General features: G+C 44.1%; 2 protein-coding genes across 2 annotated transcripts; one reads left to right on the plus strand and one right to left on the minus strand.

Annotated features, from left to right (window-relative positions):
* Positions 1-1133: 1133 nt before the first annotated feature.
* Positions 1134-16881, plus strand: RPS6KB2 (ribosomal protein S6 kinase B2). Its single transcript, XM_054970377.1, has 15 exons — positions 1134-1242; positions 1376-1410; positions 3346-3469; positions 8437-8505; positions 8591-8738; positions 8900-8957; positions 11226-11326; positions 11430-11520; positions 11645-11735; positions 12054-12161; positions 12586-12648; positions 14073-14150; positions 15134-15241; positions 15425-15537; positions 15823-16881. The coding sequence occupies exons 1-15, from the start codon at positions 1168-1170 to the stop codon at positions 15995-15997; spliced, it is 1437 nt and encodes a 478-aa protein (XP_054826352.1). The 5' UTR covers positions 1134-1167; the 3' UTR covers positions 15998-16881.
* A 246-nt stretch (positions 16882-17127) lies between these two features.
* On the minus strand, positions 17128-21939 carry PTPRCAP (protein tyrosine phosphatase receptor type C associated protein). The gene is made up of 2 exons (XM_054970378.1): positions 21875-21939; positions 17128-17712 (listed from the first exon to the last, which is right to left on the minus strand). The coding sequence occupies exons 1-2, from the start codon at positions 21875-21877 to the stop codon at positions 17128-17130; spliced, it is 588 nt and encodes a 195-aa protein (XP_054826353.1). The 5' UTR covers positions 21878-21939.
* Between the last annotated feature and the right edge of the window lie 1096 nt (positions 21940-23035).

A 23035-nucleotide genomic window follows, 5' to 3' on the forward strand; every position in this document is an offset into this window, starting at 1 on the left:
GCGTTTTCTGGCACTAGAAGTGGACATCCCCCTTCCCCTGGGCCTCCAGGGCTTTCACATTTTTTTTCAAATATTTTTCATACTGTTATATCAACCTACCATTGCAACAATACATGCAGCAGTTTCTCTGAAATCCCAGCTTTCATTTTTAAAAAAGCTGCTAGCCCCTTCCCTTGCAGAGACATAAGGGAAAAGGCGTATGACCATAATGGAGCGAGCTAGAGACTTTCTTTTTTTAAACGAAAGCTGGGAATGTAGAGGATATGCTTCATGTATTGTTACAACAGTAGGTCATTATAATGTTATGAAAATGATTCTTTAAAAATGGCAGAAAACCAAGAAGGGAAAAAGGAAGGTGGGGGAAGAGTAGTTTGATAATGAATATCCAGTAATTGAAAAATGGGTGGGAGGTGGGTGGGAGTAGGGAGGACAAACAAAATTGAAAGAAAAATTGCACACAAGAAAAAAGGTAAGACTCAAATTGGCTTCCAGAAAAAGATTGGGGTAAAAGTGGTCTCAAAAGAACCGGAAAAAAAGCTGGGAGGAAACAAACAAACAAGAAAACCCAAAGTGAAAACTAAAAACAAAAATGTGCTAAAATCGGGATAAACTGGAACTATTGGGCAAGAATTGATGTGGGGGGAAACCACACAGAAGTTGACTTAGAGGCAGTAAAACTTGGAATACTAGAGCTAAGAGGCAACATCAGGGGAATACAAAACGAAAGTTCAGTGGCACCTGGACTTTCAATTTGAGCTCTCATAAGCCACTGCTAACGTCTTCAAATATGTATGGAAATCAAACTGTGAAGCATTTTCATGGGTCGGTCAGCCAGCCCAGGTTACAAGCACGAGAGAAGTTAAGCCCTCTCTCTGGTCCAACTTCTCTGCCGCCCTCCTTCTTGGTCGGCTAGGGCAGCTGCCTGAGCACTCAGTGAAATGGGATGCTGACCCAGCAATGTGCCTCTCACGTTCCTAAGGGAAACCCCCTTTTTAATTTCAGACCGGAAGTTTCGACCTCCTGGGCTGGCGTCCGGTCTTTCTTCTTCTCTCTCCGGGCGTATCGCGTACCCAGAAGCGGCCAACGATGACGACAGTGTCGCGCAGGAAAAACGTAGGGCAAGAGGCGGGCCCTGGGAAGAGTGCGGGTAATCAGAGGACCCCTGCCATGGCCGGCGTCTTCGACATCGACCTAGAAACGGAGGAGGGGAGCGACGGGGAGGAGCCTGAAATGGGGGCCGCGGTAAGGCGGGGAGGAGAAGGGTGGAGGGAGAAGGGGTGGGCGTAAGTCGGGTCGTTCGCCTTTTCCAAGCCAGCCAGCCAGCCAGCGGCGTTTCCCCTGGCACTGACCCTTTCTCTCGCTCTCTCGACTGCAGGAGGCGGACCCGGATCTTCACAGCAGTGGCCCGGAGTGAGTACAAGAGTTCGTGCCGCCCACCCCCCTCTGCAGAACGGATATTTATTGACTCGCTTCTTAAGGACTCCCTCCCCACACCCGGTGCCTTGGTAGATAGGACGCACCGTGCCCCTCACGGCTGCAGCTGAGAAACTGCCTGGCCGAATCGTGCTGCTTCCCACTCCGCTCAGCGTCTAACTAGTTTAGATGTAATGGGGTCTAGCGGCGCTCTGAAGATGAACAGAGTTTATTCCGGCATAAATTTTCTTGAGTCGGACCTTGCTTGGTCAAATACACAAAATGTCCAGCAAAAGGAACGACCTTTTTTCCTAAGAGTTCCAGCAATTGGGGGGGGGGGGGGCGTTTACAAGGAGAGGCCAGTGTAAAGGAAGACCCAATCAAACAGTGATTAATCCATTCAGTATTTCTGTTTCCAGTAGCAGCCAAGCAGGCGCCCCTGGGAAACTGAGAGCCTGAACACTTATTTAGAGCACTTTCCACCTCCTATTTTCAGCTTCTTGATTCCTGAGGAAACAATACAACACTCACAAAATAACAATATGTATGTTATAGTAAGATAAGATTGATGTTTCTCTGTTTGCTTGTTTGTTCCCAACACCTTGGAAGCACACTTCCTTTAGGGGTGGTAGTTGTTGTACATTGTCATCAGTGTAAATGTCAGAGTTGGATGAGAAAGAAAACAGGTTCTCTGCCCTGCAGAGCATACAGTCTATATTTTGGTAGAGATTGGCCATTTTAGTCTGTTGTAGGAAAAAATAAAGAGGTGTCTAGTGGTGCCTTAAAGACTAACACATTTATTCCAGTTAAAGATTTTGTGGAGGGATAATGTTCCAAGCCCCATGTTTTGTATTGATAGTGGCTTAAGTGGAGTATACTTCCTCATTCCTTTAACACTCTCCTAAGGAGAACAACAGAGTTATTAGGGCATAATAATTGCTTTGCTGAAACAGACCAAAGTTGATGTAGTGCCGCATACTGCTTCCAGTGGCTGCCAGTCGTAGTTGCAAGCAGGACATTAAGGAGATAGCCTCAGCATTTAATATTTAGAGATGTATGGAGGTTCTATTGGTGGTAAGGGCCATGGATAGACCATTTCTCAGTCCATGTAGCTAATCCATATTAGAAAGCCATCTAAGTTAGTGGGCATTACTACGTCTCATAATAGCAACTTGCATGTTACTTGATGTCCTGTTCTGTGGAGAAGTTTTTCTGTTAGCAGAAGTTTCAGAACTGACAACTGGATGATGTGTTATGAGATCTTGAATATGCAATCTTAATTTGCATCTGCATCTCCTGTAGCCTGGACAGCCTCATTTTTTGTGTTTTCTGCCAGCATTTAACTCCTATCTATCTTGTTATAACTTTTCATCTTCAGCAATTTTCATATAAGCACATAGCTGTTTGGTGCTGCTGTCAGTCTAAACATGGCCGATTTGTACTGTTCACATACTTCTCTAAGACAGGAAAATGTAGTGTGATCATTAAACCGTCTCATTTTCATTATAGTCTTGTGAGCTGTGTTTGAAATTTCCTTCTCCCCCCTCCTGATCATTGGATTACAGATGAAGTCCTCAGATTTTGTGCAGCTGCTGGAGTCTATTGTTACTCTGTATTAATTGAATGGGTTATATATTTGTTGTTTTAATATCACCTATGTAACTTTAATGTTAATTTTTCTGGTACTGTATCTATTTTTGTGCTGTCTTTGACATTGATCATTAATTCATTCTTCTCCCTTGCATTTCTGATGTATGTACTCTAGACTGTCAGAACTTCATAGATATTAAGCTTTTTGTATGCTGTTTGCTTAGAATACACATTACAACTCTGCAACTTTCATCCTCTCTGTCTCTGTTAAACTGACAATCCCAAATTGCTGGAAGTTGCTGTGTCTTCCTTAACTGCCTTGCCCTCGTTTCTTCTCCTCAGCCTGATACCAGGATATTATGAAGAAATTGAAATCTCTGAGAGTAGTGTCAACAATGGCCTGGATCTCATTGGGCCCCACTGCTTTGAGCTCCTGCGCGTTTTGGGCAAAGGTGGCTATGGCAAGGTGAGTAATGGCTGATATGGAAGGAGCAGCTACACATTGCTGAAGATGTGTGAGTTGCTGGAGATTGTTACCTTATGAATAATTGGTTTTAACTCCTAGTCCTGCTGGGATGCTAGAAACATTGGAGGCTCAGAGCACATTGGGATCACAGTATCACTGAAGACTTTGCACGCAGAGAAACCCAAATCTCCTCATCAAACTAGATGGGATGTGGGAAGTCCTATATATCTGCCCTGTTCACTCCATGCAGCTAATTGTGTTTTCAGGGAGATGGAATAGAGGGAAAGAGTTAAAAGTCCTACTGCCACTTCTCTAAACTTCAGAACAGCCACGTGGAGTTGCTTATTTTTTTAAAGGAAAGAGACAGAACACACAGTATTGCCACCTCACATCTAATTTGGCCTTCACTGAGTTGGTCAACCTAATTCTGGTCTGGATGGGAACCACTTCATTCTGCTCTTCCATTCATAAAATAGAAGAGACAGAACTCTAGAAGCACTTGGTATGTTCCAAAGTAGAGAGGTACAAACACAGATTATTTTTAATGCCATTAGGGGAACTGCTTCCTTTCCCATCATACCTACAAAAATGTGTGTCCGAAAGTGGTATTCAAATGGATGAATTGAATGTAAGTGCCAGTTTTGCCGCTGAAAGACTTGTCAGCCTATGTTCATATTGATAGCTTTGAGACCTGCTTTACAGATAAAAAAAGAGGTTGCATGTTTGTAGCTCTCAATTTAAGTTCCATGTCAGAATTCAGAGTACTGAAGATATTTTTGAGTCCATTTCAGTCAGTTTCAGCTGGCTGTATGGAAACTGTACCAGCGCACATCACAACAGTTTATAAGTGAAACACTTCTGAAAGACAGTAGGGAGAAGCCGGATATGTTTAGCTTTGAGTGGAGAAGACTGAGAGGTGATATGATAACCATCTTCAAGTCCTTGAAGGGCTATAATATAGAGGATGGCACAAGTTTTTTTCTGCTACCCCAGAAGGTGGGACCAGAACCAATGGGTTGAAATTAAAAGAGTTTTCCCCTAAACATTAGGAAGAACTTCCTGACAGAGCGGTCCCTCAGTGGAACAGGCTTCCTTGGGAGGTTTTTAAGCAGAGGCTAGATGGCCATCTGACAGCAATGCTTATTCTGTGAACCTAGGCAGATCATGAGAGGGAGGGCGGGAAGGGATACATCAGTGCTTAGTTTTCGTGGCCCTTTACATGCCCAGGGTAAGGCTGATAGCCACTTTGGGGTCAGGTAGCAATTTCTCCCAGGCCAGTTTGGCTAGGGATCCTGATGGTGTTTTGTCATTTTCTGGCATGGAGTAAGGGTCACTGTGTGTGTGTGTGTGCGCGCGTGCGTGTGCGCGCGCGCGGGGTGGGGGGGGAGGTATTTGTGAATTTCCTGCATTGTGCAGAGAGTTGAACTAGATGACCCTAGAGGTACCAACCCTATGATTCTATGATTCTTAACTGGTTGGAATTATTAAGCATAATTGACAGAGTGTATATTGCCATATTACCTTGAAGTCATTCAACATACTATTCTAGAAACAAAACCTAGCTATCCAGTCTCCATCCAGTTATCTTCCTATTTTCTGTTTTTGGCAAATAATGCTTCTGCCATGCCTAGAATTTACTGTTGGTAGATTCACTTACATCTCTTACAACTTGGATTTTAGCCTGACTGTATCATTAAGCAGTGATCTTGTCCAGAGATCTCCTCTTAGAGATCAGTAGGGGTATTTTCACTCTGATTATTTTGATATATCTTTATGTAAGCATCTATCAATGACAATGTGGTAGTGAAATGACTGAGGGCAGGGTTGCTTTTGAGTATTTCTGTTCTTAGTAAGAAGGTCCCAAAAATGCAGTGATCCTGAAGCTTTTGGTTGGATTTCACAGGAGTCCATTACGACCTGCATGCACTGAACCTCTGATCAGTTGTGTGTATGGTGCTATCAAGCATACTAATCATACCCATCTTGTGCTCTCGTTTCCAGTCTCATAGACAATTAGATGGAATCTGAATGTAGACATGACAGAGGCACCCTTTACATGCAAACCATAATTGAAATGGCCACACTATTCAGTGATGCACACACATATGTCCCTGCAGTATGGCATTGCAACAGACAGTGGGGCCAGGGTGGGTCCATGGTGCAGTGGCAGAGCATGTGTGTTGCATGAACAAGGTACCAGGTTCCCTGGTTCTTCTAGTTCCAGGATCTCAAAAGTAACAAGTTGTCGGAAATGACATTTCTCTTCTGAGACCTTGAGAGCTGCTCTCTCTCAGAATGGATAGTCTAGATGGAACAGTGGTCTGACTTGTTTTTTGTGTATTTATTTACTTCATTTATACCCTATCTTTCTCTCCAATAGGAACCCAAAGCTGCTTACATCGTTATCTCCATTTTATCCTCACAACAACCCTGTGAGATAGGTTAGGCTAAGAGGATGTGACTGGCTGAAAGACACCCAGCAAGGTTCTGTGGCAGAGTAGGGATTCAAACCTGGGTCTCCCAGATGCTAGTCTGGCACTTTTAACCACTATACCATATTGCACACGCAATGACTAGGTCTATGTTGACACTGAAATGTGCTGCCGAGGAGGTATGTGAAGAGTTCCTGAGATTATGCTCACAGATGGTTTGAGGCCCTTCCAGTTCAGTCCCCAGTTGCTTGACAGCACTATCGTTCTTCTGCCCCTTTTCCAAGTATTATTTGGGTCCTTTGGAGGGAATGCTGCATACCATGCCCATTATCATCTTTACATACCTTTTAGACTTTCTGAGGAGGGGGAGTTAAACTGTCTCATTCTGCATGCAATGAGCATGTATGACCCACTGCACCGTGTTATTTGTTCCCTTGCCTCTCTGTCACAAATATCAGAAAGAAAAGGAAGTGTATTGCTTGGACAGAAACGGTCTCATTCAAACATTATAGGGTAGTATATATGAATATTGAGTTAAGCTGTATAATAATGCACTGTTGAATAGCTTAGTTTTTTCAGTCATACACATCAATACATCTAGTTCTCCATATGGCCAAATCTATGGATACTTAAATCCAGAGACTGGAGACAAGACAAATCTTTCTATAATCCCCCTCCCCCCAAAGCCTCAAGTTTGCAGAAAAATCTGATATCTAAAAAACAAAAAACTAGAGACATTAAGGCCTCCCCTTTTAAATAGAAGCTATAGTTTTAAGCCATGAATACCCTCAATGCCTGTTGCTAGACAACCACAACAGCATTGTCCATCTTCCACTCTTGTTTTGTGTCTGTAAAAGGCAGAGGGAGTGCAGGGCCCTTTCCAGGGCTGTTTTGGCCAGTGAGGGAGGACTCATGGGGGCAGGCTCTGCAGCAACCACTGAACGACTTGATACCAAATGACTTGCATGACTCACCTAGGCTGCTGGCTGTTGTCCAACAGTAGTCACCTCAAAAAAAGCCAGTATGGAGCAGCAATTAGATCTGGGAAACCCAGGTTCAAATCTCTACTCTGCAGTTGGAAGCTTACTGAATGACTTTGGGCCAGTTATACATTCTCAGCTTAATTTATCTCACAGGGTTGTGAGGATAACATGGAGGAGAGGAGGAGGAGGATGTAAGCTGTTTTGGGTTCCCATTGTGGAAAAAGGCAGGATATAAATGAAGTAAACAAATATAGCTGAAGATGGGGAAGCAGATAAAAGGTAGGTAGGTTGGTGAGTGCGTGGGAAGGTGAGAAGAAAGCAGAGAAAGGTAAGGCTGTAAAGATAGCTAGGAGGCAGGAAAGAGAAAATAGTATATGGAGGGGATACAGAGGCAAGTGAGGTACCCTCTGCCAGTCATTGCAGGTTCCCTACCCCACAACTGGGTCTGGGCTGGTAGAGTGCAACTCAACTATAGTTTTTTCCAAGTAGGGGCTGCTGGGGGATGGAAGGAGGGAACGCTGAAGGCAAATAAAGGCAAATAAAGGTATGTTGGCTGGTGGGTGGAAAGGAGAGAAGGAAGCTGGGAAATGGGAGAAACGGGGGGTGGGGTCATAAAAGAGAAGAAATCATGGAGGAGGGAAAATGAGAGGCCTTCTTCTTTTTACCTTCTTCCACATCACTGACCCAGCAGTGCTTTTAGTGCTTCATTTGCCTGGTCAGGGTGATTTGGCCCTGAGTGCCAAGCAAAATATTCTGATGTGCCACTGTTGGCATACATACTGGAGGTTGCATACCCCTGTTAAAGATGGAAGATTTTTAGGTAAGTCTTACCAGGAATTCTGAGTGAGTAAAGCCTTGTCTTAATAGTCCTTTCACTAATTCAAAAAAAATGTTTAATTGGTGTGTTCTTTCAGTGCTTTCCAATTTTTCCATTGGAATTTCTTTTGAGTAGTAGAGGGAGATTCATCTGTCCCTTTCAATTGCTGTCTTCTGCCAGTCGGTGGAGACTTTTTTGTTTTGTTTGACATAACCCCAATCATTGTTACTGGCCATCCTCCTGTTCTTGGTGTTGTGTGTTTGTATGTTTTTATTGAATTATTTTTGTGCTAGTTAAATGTTTTAAGTTTACATTGATTTTCAGATTTTTAAATTTTTTACTGTATTGATGTTCTCTACCTTGGGGACCCTATTTGGGTAGAGGGAAGCATACAAATGCTTTAAATAAATAAAATAAGTTGGCTTCCCCTCTGAGTTTTTCTAGTTGTTTCCCCCTAGTCCTTTTTATCTTTCTGATGGTTGAGGGATTGGCAGGGGCTTTTAGGGCTGCTGATTTGGCAGAGAATGAAAGCCTATTTTACTTCTTTTTGTGCCTTTTACCAGTGGACCCTGTTACCCTGAAAGGATGATTTTCCTGTCTGAAGTGGGTGCAACTGCCTCACACCTTTTAATTCTCAGCTAACTAGGAAAAGGGCCTCAGTGGGTGGAGCCTCATGTGCCTGCCCTAGTCTTCCAAGGGTACTGGTCTTGCTTACATCTTCTGTTTCTGTTATAGGTATTCCAGGTACGGAAAGTTCAGGGAACAAATGCTGGGAAGATCTTTGCTATGAAAGTCCTAAAGAAGGTAAAGTATATTTATTTTTGAGCTCTGTGTGCCCTGATATATATATTCTTCTGGGACCATAATCCTCTCTGGATATCTCCTCCAGGCCAAGATTGCCTGTAATGCCAAGGATACAGCCCACACAAAGGCTGAAAGAAATATCCTAGAGGCCATCAAGCACCCCTTCATTGTGGACCTCATCTATGCCTTCCAGACTGGTGGCAAACTCTACCTCATCTTGGAATGCCTCAGTGGTATGGGAACTGAGATCAGCCTTGCTTAGTAAAAAGGAGGCCATTCTGGTGGTTTCCTCATGGCCTCAGATATGCCATGACCCTTTTATCCCCGTGAGTTTTTTGAGGTTAAGGCAGGCTGTGATGGAGCTTGTTATTTCTCATTCTCCTGTGCTTTCCAGGTGGAGAGCTGTTTATGCAGCTGGAAAGAGAAGGCATCTTCCTGGAGGACACTGCCTGGTCAGTAAAACACCACTTGGCCATAGGGGGCTGGGGTGGCTGCAAGCCTTCTCTTGATTCTTATACGGGCCTGTGATAAGAGTGAGAATGAAGGAATGTGGAGTCAGCCACAAGCTACTAGAGTCATTCTACCTGATATACCCCAGCTAGAGATAGACACTAACCAGCTCCCCTGTGTCATTTGCAGCTGCTTTCTAACTGTAGCTTGAATTAAATATTCTAGCATAAAAGAAGACCAGGATTGGAGCTTGATTGTCTGAAAATCCAAAATGGATCCATTTTAAGAATGCAACAGTGTTAAACTGGCCAGCTCCCTTTAATGAAAATGCTTTGATGACTCTGAACAAAGGGAAGCAGGAGAGGTGCTGGGACTTTGTTCCTATGGTATCATTTCCCCTCCAGATCAAACAGGATAGTGACCCTGGCTCAGCTTCTTTGTTTTGTCTCTACCTTTTCTTCAAGTGTGGCACACCTCTTTGAACTTTCTAGATACTTTTGCCAAATGAATCCTTGAATTGTTCGTGTTGCTTTGCTGAAGAACACCTTGTGTCCTCCTGTACTATGCCTCTAATGGACTCTTAATCTGTCTGGTGTTGGATTAGATTGCAAAGGCATTGTGTTGCAGAGAATTGGCAATGGGAGGATCTCAGCTTAGAGCAGTAGGTTGGACTGACATAAGTCTTGGTGGCCCATCTAGTCTAGCTTGATCTATTAGTAGCATCGGGGGAGGGAAGGAGATCATTCTGCAGTTCATGCATCCAAGACAAGCCTTTTAGAATGCATCTGGGCTTGCTTTTGTTGTGTTGATGATTTTAATCAACATATTTTTGTCTCATATTCCTTGTATTGTCCTTTAAAGATCATTGTAAAGTGTCTGATCCCACAGTTAGCTGTAACACTTTCAGGCTTGTGGCCATGGGGGCTTTGACACAGAATTGCCACCTGACCAAGGACCAAGGGAGGGCTGTATTGTAGGGATGGGGTCTCAGATGCTTCACTAACGAGTTGGGGATCATAGACTTCATCACCATTTTTGCCTTATATATTATCTGCTGCTTTAAATATGTACTCCTATGTACAACCAGCACTCCATGTTGTCTGATGTTAGTCCTAGAATTGATTATGTTTTGCTTCAGTATTTTCTATGTCTTGAATCCTTGCTAATGCTATGTCTTTAAACTTGTATATGTTTACCTTATGGTATTGTATTGAAATGTACTTACTTGACACTGATTGTATTAACCTCATACTGTGTAATCCGCCTTGAGTCTCAGTGAGAAAGGCAGACTATAGATGACGTAAATTAAAAAAAATAAACTAAACTATAATCTGCACTGCTTATCTGTTTGTTTAAATATGAGAAGAACCCACAGTATTCCTGTAAAAATGTGTTTTAATATTCATATATATATTTTTCTTTTAAAAATTGTAACGGTGGAATTTGTGTTGACTCCAGACGGATTGTGACAACAAGCAGCTACTTTAAAATCTGTAAAATGTGTCTGTGGACTGCAGAGGATGCAAAAATTCTAAAGCTGCTTCTAAGCTTTGGGAGGGAGGTGAATAATGAACGATCCCAAATAAACAAGTTCTCCCCATTGTTGACCAGTGAAAGAGGCACATTGTGTTTATGCACAGGGGCATGTTGCCATGCCTCCCCTTGCCCTGACAGGGTGGGCTGCCAAATCTTATTAATGCATGTGGCTTTTCATTTCCTGATTCTTCTGTACAGCGTTCTAACTGAGGGGGTTGGATATGGAAAGGCATGAGATAATGTAGTAGTCACAACCTGAAATCATTGGATTGCTAAAATCTTGTGACTGAAGCACATTGGAGCGGACAGTTGAACTTCGTTCAGAAGATATTCTTAGGAATTGTAAACTTCTGATTAAGAACGTATTACGGCTTTTCTGCCTGGCCTTGTCCCTGCTGGTTAAAATCCCAGGGATCTTCCTGTCCTTTGTTGTTTCTCAAGGGGAGAGAAAACCTGATTTGCCTGCACAAAAGTGTTATTCCCAGAAAGATTCCAGCTACCCCTCTCCTCTTTTGTTAGCTGGGTCCTTCTTTCCCATAAATGGATCAATCTTGCCAATCACCCTCTCCTTTATACCTCTTTCCAGAACACCAGGCTTTCTTCTGTTGGCTTCCAACATTGAACTGCTTTTGATACAGGAAGGTGTCAAACACATTCTGAACTGTGTGGGGTGGTTTGTGTGATGTTGACTGAATCTAGTTTTTTTCCCCATTTCTTTCTGTTTTTCCCACCAGTTTCTATCTGAGTGAGATCACCCTGGCCTTGGGCCATCTGCACTCTAATGGCATCATCTACCGGGATCTCAAGCCTGAGAACATAATGTTAAACAACCAGGGTATGAAGAAGCATCCCAGTTTGCAGCAGTGGAAGGAAGCTTCTTTGGGTTGAATATGCTTCTTAATAGTCAGGGATGTAACAGGATCTCTGTCCTTCTACAGGCCACGTTAAACTGACAGACTTCGGGCTCTGCAAGGAGTCCATCCATGATGGTGCTGTCACCCATACCTTCTGTGGCACAATAGAGTACATGTAAGTGACACAGGCTCTCCAGCAATTTTAGGAGCTCCGCACATCTGTCCTAGATGAAGCATTTTTAGGACATATGTGGCACAGTCATTGCTACCTCTTTTTTATCATCTCTCCCATATTTTAGGGCCCCAGAGATACTGATGCGCAGCGGCCACAACCGGGCAGTGGACTGGTGGAGCCTTGGTGCCCTGATGTACGACATGCTCACTGGATCGGCAAGTCTCACCTGTGTGGTTTGCAAAGGCAGGGGCAGGCATGACAAATCATAGCAGAAGTGAAAATGTGATGGGTTTGGGCACGAAGAAACATAAAACGATTCTCACTGGATGGTGGGATCAGGCTTCAGAGGGCCATTGAAGGGTTTTAGAGAGCAATCCATTGGATATACCCTTGGCTTAGCTTGTAGTTCCCCTTCCTGGTTCCCTCCCTCCACCTGCCAGTTTTTTCTCTTGTCCTGCTGCAATTGCTTGTGCTTCCAAGCAGGTTCTTCCTCAGGTTAGGTTGATGCTGAACCCTGTGTCCATGCCTTGCAGCCTCCTTTCACGGCCGAGAATCGCAAGAAAACCATTGATAAAATCCTCAAGGGAAAGTTGATGCTTCCACCCTATTTGACACCTGATGCCCGTGACCTGCTGAAGAAGGTACAGGCCTGTCAGTTGCTTGAGTTCAACCCTGCAGCTTGGATTGCTACTGTCATGTTTGTTTTATTTCTCCCTCTCTTCCTTTCACCACCCTGACTTCATTGCCCTGAAGTTGTGTGTAGCCAGTATTTATAGGAACTTTTGTAGTTCTGGGTAAAAGCTTGGTTCATGCAATGCTATTAATAGACATTCTGCATAACTTTTCTTGTTGTAGAGTTCCTATATTCCCTTTTTATGCAAAAAAGGTTATAATAATCATTGGGTGCAAATGAGTCCTGCATTGTCAGCAGTGAATGAATGGAGTACATCATGAATGAATGGAGGACATCATGCGATGTTAAAGGTTGACCACTGTGATTCATGGCTGAAGAGTTTGGGACTCTTCAAGACAATATTTATTGCATGTGTTCTCTTCCCTCCCCAGTTCCTCAAGAGAAATCCCAGTCAGAGGATTGGGGGCGGGCTTGGTGATGCTACAGATGTGCAGGTAAAAATGGGAGTAGGGGGAAAACGGCCAATGGCTGGGCTTATTCCCGATAGGCATCTTACTACAAAAGGTTACCATGTTCAGGGCTGCATGTTGGGCACAGAATTCCACTGCTTAAGAATCTTTTTTCTTTTAAAGAAATGAAAAGTTCCTAGCCCTCAGAACTGTGTAAGAATAATGCCCAGTGACATATCAGAAACCGCTGTCCTCAAAACAGGATTTCTGAGGGATGGGAGTTCAGTAATTTGCGAAGTTCTTTTCCTCTTGGTAACTATATTAGAGGCAGAATAATTTAGAAATATTTGCATATATTTACTGGCATATAATTTGGCATATAATTTGCATATAATTTATTGGCATAATACTTTGCTTTGCATATAATTTACTGGCATAATTTAGATTTTTTGTGGCCTAGAATTTGGGTTCATGTGGAGATTATGTCCAGCCAACTTCTTGGTGGTGGCCAGTTTTCCACCACCAAGACTCTTCTTCCTAGCCCATAAAGTTCTGCATTGCTGAGATCTAGTAACTCACTTGTGAGCCAGTCATAGCTGGTGAAAAGCTCCGTGGGGAGTGGGGGAAGCTTGGTAAGCAAAGCCTGTACATTCCTTACTAGGTAAGAAGTAAATTGGGGGTAGGAATCACTCATTGTATGACTTTTATGATGGTGTCTAGCTTTCCCAGAAATGGTTTGCAAGAATTAAGCAGCAGCTTATTCCTTGATTTAGAGCATGGTGTTCTGATGTTTGGTTCTCCCACCTAGTCTGAGGTCACTGAACTGCACATCCAGAAAAAGCATATGAGATAGTTCTCCAGGTTTCAGGTGGAGGGCCATATTGTGAGTGTTTTTTCCCCACATTTTAAAAGAAATCCCTGCTGAGAAGAAAGGTTCTATGTGGACATGATGCTTGCTTTCTACAGGCAGAGGGGTTTCTTTTACTTGGGAGCTACCCTCAAATGTGAATTCCTCTCCCCTGCTCCTGTATGTGATGCTATACAGTCCACACTGCATTTTCTGCAATGTATATAGACTGGTCATAATTCTGTATTTAAAGAGAGTCTGCTTTGACTTGCATTTGTCACCAGAGTAAAAGAGCTGCTGCGGTGGAATAAAACTTTTTGCTCGATATTCCCAATTAATAATGATGGTGCCATCTGTTAGCATGGTAGCCTTTCTTGCTTCTTAGGTTGCTGTGTTTGCTAAGTAGCAAAGTAGAACAGGGAAAGCTGAGGAATAATTTATCCTATAAACTTGTTTTTAAAGAAATCCTCTGCAGTGTGATTTTCCTGCCCAAACTAGGATATATCTACTGTCTTGCAGGGATTAGAGAACATCGATGTGCAAATGGAATTATGAAGTGTGTGTGTATTAGGATGTCCAAGGATTGGTGGGTAGCATTAACCTCTTTGTCTTCTTCTCTTAGAAGCACCCATTCTTTCGACACATCAACTGGGATGATTTGCTAGCCAGGAGAGTTGACCCACCCTTCCGGCCCTCTTTGGTAGGTTCTGCCATCCCTTTTTCCCTGTGCCATATCTTTTTGCCATTTTGCATTCTTGGCCTTCATTCTTTTTACCTACTCTGTAGCTTGGGGTGATTGTTTATGAAGGGACACTGAGGTGAAAGAGGTTCATTGCATTCTGCACCACCCACATTCCCTGGATTGACTTTGGCATGATTCAGATGCCTACTATCTTTTTAAAGCTGTATGTTTGTCCTCTCGCCTAGTGCAAATTCAGGTGTTTTGTTCCTTTCCTATATGCTTGTTACTACTGATGTATTTGATGTATGTGTGTGATGCCGTTAATCCCTTGTGGCAATTTGTCTAGTTGCAAAAATGAATTAGAACCCCCAGTTGACTCAAAAGCGTGCATTGATTTGCTGGAGGGGGAAGGGTTACCACTTTGTAATAAGAAACGGAATGACTGAAAGGACATTAAGTGGTAATTACTCTGTGTCAAGTGCTCTTGTGTATGTTATTCAGGAGAGCCTTCAAAAATTAGAGTGCTGGAGAATTGTGTTCAAATCTCCAGGCATCTAAAATTTTATCTAAAAACTGAGAGAACTAATATTTAATTGAGATGGCAGTGCTTATGCCATTTCACAGATCAGAACTGCATGGATGTTGCTGTAGCTGCAGCAGAGGAAAAAAGGCAGAAGTTTATCACTTTCCATTCTAGGACTAATTACAGCTCAGGAATGCTAATATGTATTCTGGAAACAGTACGTCGAGGAGGGGAGTGGAAGTCTCACACACACAACTTCGAAGAAAAATTAAAACTTCTGGAGATTGAGTCACAGATCTCCAGGGCCTTATCCTTAGAGTTTAGAGAAGATGTGGTACCTCAGTGTCTTTCATGTGCTTCCCAGTTCAGCCTGTCTAATTAACATTATGGAGATGTATGGTATCCGACACTATGAAATTACTGCAGGTCCTTTTTTTATCACAGCACTGTGATCTCCCCCTCCTCTTACCACCTATAGCAATCAGAAGACGATGTCAGCCAGTTTGACACCCGCTTCACCCGCCAGACTCCTGTGGATAGTCCTGATGATGGCTCCCTCAGTGAGAGCGCCAACCAGGCCTTCTTGGTAAGGAATGCCTAACTGCAGTTACTGAGCCTAGGAGATGGGTGGCAGAGCCCTCATTGTCCCACTCTGAAGAGGTCTCGTACTGGTGCTACCTCTAACAAGCCAGGGCAAAGCTTAAATCCAGATCCCAAGCTGCAGTGATGCCAACACCATGGCGCTGTTGATCATGTGTTTCTTCTGCAGGGATTCACTTATGTAGCCCCATCAGTGTTGGAGAGCATCAAGGAAGGGTTTTCCTTCCAGCCCAAGCTACGATCTCCACGGCGTCTCAATAGTAGCCCCCGCACCCCTGTCAGGTAATGTTGGAGTAGGGCGGGGGGAGCCAGGGGGTTACCTAGAGCCCTCTTCCTTGTGGAATGGGATTGCTCAGGGAGGGTGAAAGAAGAAGGACCTGTGTGGGTCCTTGAACATCAATAGAAATGCTGCTTCTGGTATCCCCTTCCCAGGGTTCTCCTGTGCTGATGGTTGTTCTGTTTTGGCCTCAGAGCCAAAAGTACCATAGTGAGGCTTTGGGAGATAGGGCAGAGCCAGATGGTGTGGATGTGGCCAAGCATTAATCAGCTTAACTTCCTGTTTTTCAGCCCTGTGAAGTTTTCACCCTTTGAGGCCTTCAAGCCAAGCACAACTGTGGAACCGATGGAACAGTCATGCCCTCCACTCATGCCCGTGCCAGAAGTTACTGCCCCACTGCCCATCAAAACGCCATCAGGCACCAAGAAGCAGAAGCAAAAGGGAAGCCGAGGGAGGGCACGGTAGTTGGGCCAATAAGGAAGTAATTGGACTCTCTGCCTCCTTGTGGGGCATTGCTCTCTGCTTTCGGGACAGGGCTTGGCAGGGGATAGAGCTGGACCACAGGGCCTCTTGAGCCCTGTCAAGGAGCATGTGGTCTTCCCGTCTCAAGGGCCTGCCTTCCCACCCAACTGCAAGGGCCTGTGGTGCTGGTGCTTCCCCACTCTGGGGGACGATTCTTACATGAGGTGCTTTCAATTCAGTATATAATGAATTATGATGAGAGTGGACAAAGCTTGGGGTGGGGAAAGGACCAGTCTCAAGGTACCTGCCTACAGCTGGACATGCCCACCTCCTTCTAGCAGTGTGTTTGCTTGTGTGTGTATTAGGATTGGAAGTGCTTTGCTTGGGGGTCACAGTGGGGCATCAGGGCTGGTTTCCCTCCCTGCTGCTGTATCTGTTTCAAGGGTATGGAATTTGGTAGGCAAACAAAAGAGCTCTTTTACCATTGGTGGCTGGAAAAGACCTTCTCAGTGGAGTTAATACCCTTTCCATGGGTCTTTATCTGTCTCCTTTTTCTAGGATGCACCAAGTAGCAAAAAGAATTGCTGCCCTTTATATTAACCTAATGGGCAGTACAAGGAAGGTCCTCTCCCAGGGTCACCCACCTGGCTTCATCCCTTTGTATCCAGGTATTGCCAACTGAATCATGTTGGTTAGAAGCATGTTCAGAAAATGGGTGCTTGTCAAAAGGATTAATAGGTGGTGTTGGCACTAGTGTTCTGATCAATGTGAAGTACTTTGAACCCTGAAAAATATGTCTTGTCAATGCTAAGTGCAATTATGATGTCTAGAGCCCCAGCGACCCACTACCAGTGCAAAAGATGTGCAGACATGTTCCTTTTGCTTTAATAGCACAGCACAGAAGGTACTTTTTCAAAACAAGCTGCCACTTTTGTGGCTGGTGAGAGCAAGCAAGTGCAGTGGTACAATCACAAAGAGCAAAATGGGTAGAGTGGTGCAAGACAATCCTCTGCCATGTGCAAGGGTGGAAGGATTCATTCTGTGGAAGTCATAAGAGGTAGGGCTGCTGCCCAATACCACTTCAGTCCACATTTGGCCTTGCAGAGAGACTGGCTGTGTGCTCCTTGTTACTTCTAGAGGGTGGTAATGTGGAAATGCTCACCCCTGTCCTCCCAGGCTGCTGTCCCAGAGAAGGAATGCAGATCACTAAGCAAGGCCTCAGCACTGCCCTCTGTTGCCTTTGCACCATCTTCCTTGGAAGGCTGCTGAAGCTCAGCCTCTTCAGGTGGCTCAGAGTGAATGCTCTTGTCGAGGTCTTCCTGGTCTTCCTGCCTTTCCTCCTCCTGGTCGTCTTCCTGCTGGACTTTCTCCTCAGCTTCGATGTCCTGCTGCTGCTCTGGCTCCTCAGGCTCTTCGTCTCCCTCATCCTTAAGGCCCTGGGGCAGCTCCTCTGGAGATGCCTCCCCCCTGAATGCCTGCCATTGATGGACCAAAGCTCCCACCAGACGTCGAGGGTGGTACCTGCCTTGAGAATCACGATTCAGCCTGCGCCAGGCTAAGAACAGTAACAGGAGAAGGAACAGCAGCAGACAGAAGAGAAGGCTTATAGTAGTAGAATCAGAATGACTGCCTCTGCCTTCTTCTGAAGCCATTGTGTTCTCAGGAAAAACTGGGAGCAGCAGGAGCAGTGCAGAGAGAGCAGCAGGGAACTGAAGGTCCTACGAGAAATGGGGAGCCAAAATGAGTCATTGTCCCAGTGCTGGCACACAGTTCTAGTTACGCTTTTGCCTCTTCCACCTATGGAGATGTTACCATAACTATGTGGATCTTTGAATTCTGCATTTAACTCCTAATTGCACAGTGTTAATTAGACTCTGCTAGCGACTGTTGATAGAGGAGATGAGGTGGGGAGCTATAAGAAATCGCAAGGCTTTGTGACTGCTAAAAGCCCCCTTGTTTTTTAATGTTGAGCAGAAATGTGCATCTTAACATCATTTAGTGTAGCTAGGAAGGTTGGCATCCTAAAACAAGAATGAATTGCATTCTTAACTATTAGTCCTTTTCAGGACTACTTCTGTTGGACAGTGTAACAGACTTGATAATAGAAGCTTGATAATAGAAGCTTGACAGCCTCCCTGTGGGCTTATAGATGACCTACCCTTTTCAATTTGCAGTTGTTTAAAAGGAGTGAGAGACATTATGTTTTAGTACATGCTACATCTCTCTGGTCCTATCCCACGATAAGGCTTTATCCCCGTGACACTCAGGGCAGTGTGTATTCTGTGTCAAAACAAATCCTTAAAAATCATGTGCCAAGAAAAGCTTAATGGTGGGAGCCAGGGCTTTTTTTCTGGGAAAAGGGGTGGTGGAACTCAGTGGGTTGCCCTCAGCGAAAATGGTCACATGGCTGGTGGCCCTGCCCCCTGATCTCCAGGCAGAAGGGAATTTAGATTGCCCTCCGCGCCAGTGGCGCCAGTGGTGTGGAGGGCGATCTAAACTCCCCTCTGGAGATCAGGGGGTGGGGCCACCAGCCATGTGACCATTTTCAAGAGGTTCCGGAACTCTATTCCACCTCATTCCAGCTGAAAAAAGCCCTGGTGGGAGCTATATACATTATACAAATGAAGAACAATTGCATGTGTGTTTTGCATAATGTATTGTGGTTTTGTTAATCTGAGGGAGGTGCAAGAAGCTACACCAGGTCCTGAAATGCACCTTTGGGTTTTTTAGAATTTTGTTGAGCCACTCTTTTGATTTCTGAGAATTGTGCAGGCTTCATCTACTTGATTTTTGGACTGATGCCTGTGAAGATATTCTAGAAACATGCTCTTTTAAAAATAAATGATTGAGATTTCCAGTTTTGAGCCCACACCCTGCTCTGCAGGGCTTCATGGAAGCAAAGCTTGCACCTTCTAGATTTTGGAAGAAGGAGGGATTGTCGCTGTGGAATGCTTCTGTTTGTATTGCTGTCTGCCAGTCTCCAGGAATGACAGTCCACTAACAAAGGGAGATGAGTTTTCCCAGGGCCCCCTGAAGCATCATGCATTTTTCCTCATTGCCTTTGTCATGCTGCTTTGGCTGGATGCAGAGCCTGAATGAGCCCTTCATTCTGTTTGCCTGCTGACCAAATGGGAAAGATGTCACGTGAACCTGCCTTTGTACTAAATCAGACCACTGTTCTATCAAGGTCAGTATTGTCTACACTGGCAGCAGCTCTCCAAGGTCTCAGGGTCTTTCAAGATCTTTCATGTCACCTGCTACCAGATGTGAGATAACCTGAGCCTTTCTGCCTGCCTAGCAGCTGATGTTATCACTAAGCTACTGAGCACTGCCATTTTACTTTACTGGACTGTGAGAAGTTGGATATGCGATGATGAACTGATAATGGTTAGGATAGTGAAGAAGCCGTGTGCTGTAAGTGTATGGGCAACCTAAATTTCCACATGTGCATCCTGCTTTGGTCATCCTTTTAATGTCTAGCTTAACAAAGCAAGTCACAAATCTGGTAGCAGAATAATGTAAGAAAAGCTTGTGGTGGGTTGGATGGAATGGAAACTGAAGAAAAACAAAATCAGGCTAGAAACTGTTGTAACTTTCCAGCTCTGCACATTTTCTGTAAACTATAGCCAGCTTGTGCCTTGGCTGCAGCTGATTAATTTGGTACCTTCTTACCAACAGTGTGGCAAAGATTTATTCTCATGAATCTATTGACTTGGGTATCATTTTGATTTTATACTCTAAACAACTATAAAAGCTCACCAATTGCTGTAGAAAAACATAGCGATGAGAGAGAGAACAACCTCTTCTGTTACCTGTAAATTCTTCATTGGAAAGACCAAGGTTCGTCTTCTGTGGGATGTTGGCTTAGTGTTTATTGAGTAGCAAAACTTTAGTTCACAGCCCAACTGTCTCCACCTTCCCTGCTAGCTGGTTGGAGACTCTTGAATGGCCTCTTGCTACACAAGTGTGTCACAAGTCCTCTTTTGTGCACATATGTGTAATAAAGATCGCATGTTCTTAATCGATTCCTGCTACATTTGCTGGTATATGTGGGGGAGGGATTTTCTAGACTTGCCGTTCTCAGCAGCAGCTGCCATTTTTATCAAAGTTACTTGCGTTTCTAGCCTTTATGTGCATTCTGAAGCTTTGTTTTTCCTTGAATTTTTGGTCCTCCACAGTATAGTGGTAGTTGTGGTTATAGGAGCAGATAGATTTAAATGGCATGATGAGGTAGGAAATTTGAACCTCCCCTGTAACCCACCCCAAGCAGCAATCTGTTCTATAACGACCTTGTCTTCAGGAAGAGTCAAGTCCAGGGGAGAAACCTGTGTGATGACAGTTTATGGATCTTTGCCCCACCTCACATTGCTTCAGGGGGGTAGCATCTATTTAAATTGTAGCCCTGGTTCCCTTAATTTATATACATTACTCTAGCATTCAAGAAAGCTTACATTTAACATAAATTAAGGCTAAAACCCCGTAAGGGGAAGCAGTTTGCCTGCCCACTTTCCGGGAATCATTAGGTGTTCCACTTTCAACCTCTAGCAGTAAAGCAGAACCTAAGGCTACTGTTGGTTACACAGGTGAAGTTGCCCATTTGTCTAGGGTTGATGTTGGCTGTCTGTTAGATAGATGGGCTTCTTAACAGTACTTTGTACGAGGAACTGCAACTAGTTACTGGTATCTGAGCAGATATTTTGTGGCAGAAAAGCGTATTGAGCCAAAGGTAGCTCTGCTGCCATGATTATGAACGAAGGAAGGTAAGACTTGTGCAGAAAGGGATCTTGGTTCTAGGGTGTTCTAAGACTGCTCACATCAGCACTCAATGAGTTAAAATTAAAATTCCTGTACTGGGGGGCAGGCAGTGCAGTTCTGCTTTCCCTGTGAGTAAAGAGAGCAGAAAATGCATGGTTGTGGGCTTGTTTTATTGCAACTGGTTTTTGGTGTTAACCTTGTGCTCATGTCTGCCACACACTCAAATTGCCACTCTCCCATAGAGCAATGAGTAGGTAGGTTCTTGTTTGTTGCTAAGCACTGGCAAAGGCAATTGTTTTCTTACTGGCCCACAACCTATAGCCTCACTTTTAGCCTTCCCTTTCCTTCCAATTAACTATAATGTCAACTAAGAGCCTAGCTGGGCCCTCTGCTATACAACATTTCTGAGCAACTCTGAAAAGCATGAAGTCCCTAGTAGTTGAAAGGTCTTTTAAAATGAAGTGTGAGGGGGAGTGCAGAAACACTCCAAAGTTGTCCCAGAAAATAAGAAAAGTAGCTTTGCTCCTTGCTATGCCATGCTAGCTAGGCAGGATTCTGAGCATTTCAGCGAAGTTTACAAAGCAAAATAGATTTAACTAGTATTGACCTGTAGGAGGATGGTTCCTCCCCTCAAAGGAAGAAAGGCTACTAGATCTGGTCAAAACAGTAAAATTTTTCATACCGGACCTTCCTACTTGAGAAGGTGTAGCACTTTCCCGTCCTTCCACTGTACAAAAAAATATCCAGAGCAACAAGATTCTACTACAAATACCTCAGCGTTCTTTCTAGAGGCAGGCACTCGTGTTCCATGGAGGAACCTGACTCAGTAAGGCTGGGCATGCCTGTAATTTGGGCATCCTGCTTCAAGTGGTAGTTTCTGTATCCTCCTTTACCGTAACCGAGCTTGAACTACTTGAAACCAGAGATTAGCGACTGAAGGACTTAGATTGTAGCAGAAAACAGCGCTACAGGCCATGCTGGAGCAGAGTTTGAACTGTTCATGCAACACGCAAGTCTGCCACCATTTACCACCAAACCCCCACCCTTGCTGGATTTGACCGTCTTTCCCTTCCCTTCAAATACATTTTCCCCTCCATCATTACCAGATGTGGCCTGATGACTTACCATTCTGAACCACAGGGCCCTCTTCACTCGGTTGCTGTGTAGACGAACCTTGAGGAAAATGAGACTTTGCAAGCAGCAGCCTTGTGGAAAAAGAGGTGGGGGAGCACTTCCTGTGCAGGCACATGTGAGCAAACACATGTACATGAAGAAGCTGCAAAGCTTCACTTGCTGCCTTATGCAAAGTTTGTATGATTATCGCCCATCTTCATATTTCAGGTAGTGTAGAAACTATTTTAGGGAGCAGCAAAACTTCCCTAATGTCACTTGATTTACAAGTGAAGTACTTAAAAATGAACTATCATTACAGGGAAGGAAATTGGAGAGGTCCCAATGGTTCAGAATCAAACCCCACCATTAAAGCAAAAATATTTCTTGTTCTGCTTAAATACCGCAGTAGAGGACAATATTAAATTGTGCCCCATCAGCCAGTGCTTGCTACCACTGCCCGTCCTTCCCTATAGAATTTTTGTCTGCTTGAATGGGCAGAATTTGATCCCAGTATGGAAAGGACAGCCATTGCAACTGGTCTGATAATGTTGTAGTATTTTGGATGCTGCAGTGACTAAACTGTACAAACAAACAGGGAGTTAGTTCAACATGAATGTAAATAACTGTCTTGCAGAATGTCCTGACTTTCTAGCACAATTCTGCTTTGTGCTCTCCAGGAAGGCAAGACACTCAATGGTCATCCTCAGTCTCTATCTAGTGGTGTACTGCTCTCCCAAGCCCACCACTTTTCCACAAGAGTTTCCTCTCTTCTCACTAATTATCTATGCTGCCACCAATTGGTTGACTAGAGTATTTCCCCCTAAGAGGGCCAGCGCTTTGGGCTTCCATTTATAGGCTCTGCTTTGGGCCCACATCTGCTTTTGCTCTGACTAGCATTTGCAGGGATGACTTACCGCACTTGGACACTCCTGGTGATAGGTTGATCAACCACTTCCCTTATGGTGGCACTGTTTTTTGTAATGTGTTTGAATGGGAATTATTGTGGTTATGGGGAACAAATTTCCAGAGTTCAAAATAAATTTATTTAAAAGAAAATATCCATGCCCATACTATGGACAGCAACAGATCGTGCAAAAGGTACAAAGTAAAGATGTATACATTAATTTCTCTGATATTTCTCTAAACCTACCCTGAGTTGTTATTCTAGGGTAG

This window comes from Eublepharis macularius, chromosome 2, assembly GCF_028583425.1.
Source record: "Eublepharis macularius isolate TG4126 chromosome 2, MPM_Emac_v1.0, whole genome shotgun sequence".
In the NCBI taxonomy this organism is placed as follows: Eukaryota; Metazoa; Chordata; class Lepidosauria; order Squamata; family Eublepharidae; genus Eublepharis; species Eublepharis macularius.

Bases quoted from the DNA above. Each gene is read 5' to 3' on its own strand.
- RPS6KB2 (XM_054970377.1), top strand. From the start codon at position 1,168: ATGGCCGGCGTCTTCGACATCGACCTAGAAACGGAGGAGGGGAGCGAC. The intron at 3,470-8,436 runs GTGAGTAATGGC...TTTCTGTTATAG, and splicing joins GCAAAGGTGGCTATGGCAAG to GTATTCCAGGTACGGAAAGT. The intron at 12,649-14,072 runs GTAAAAATGGGA...TTCTTCTCTTAG, and splicing joins GTGATGCTACAGATGTGCAG to AAGCACCCATTCTTTCGACA.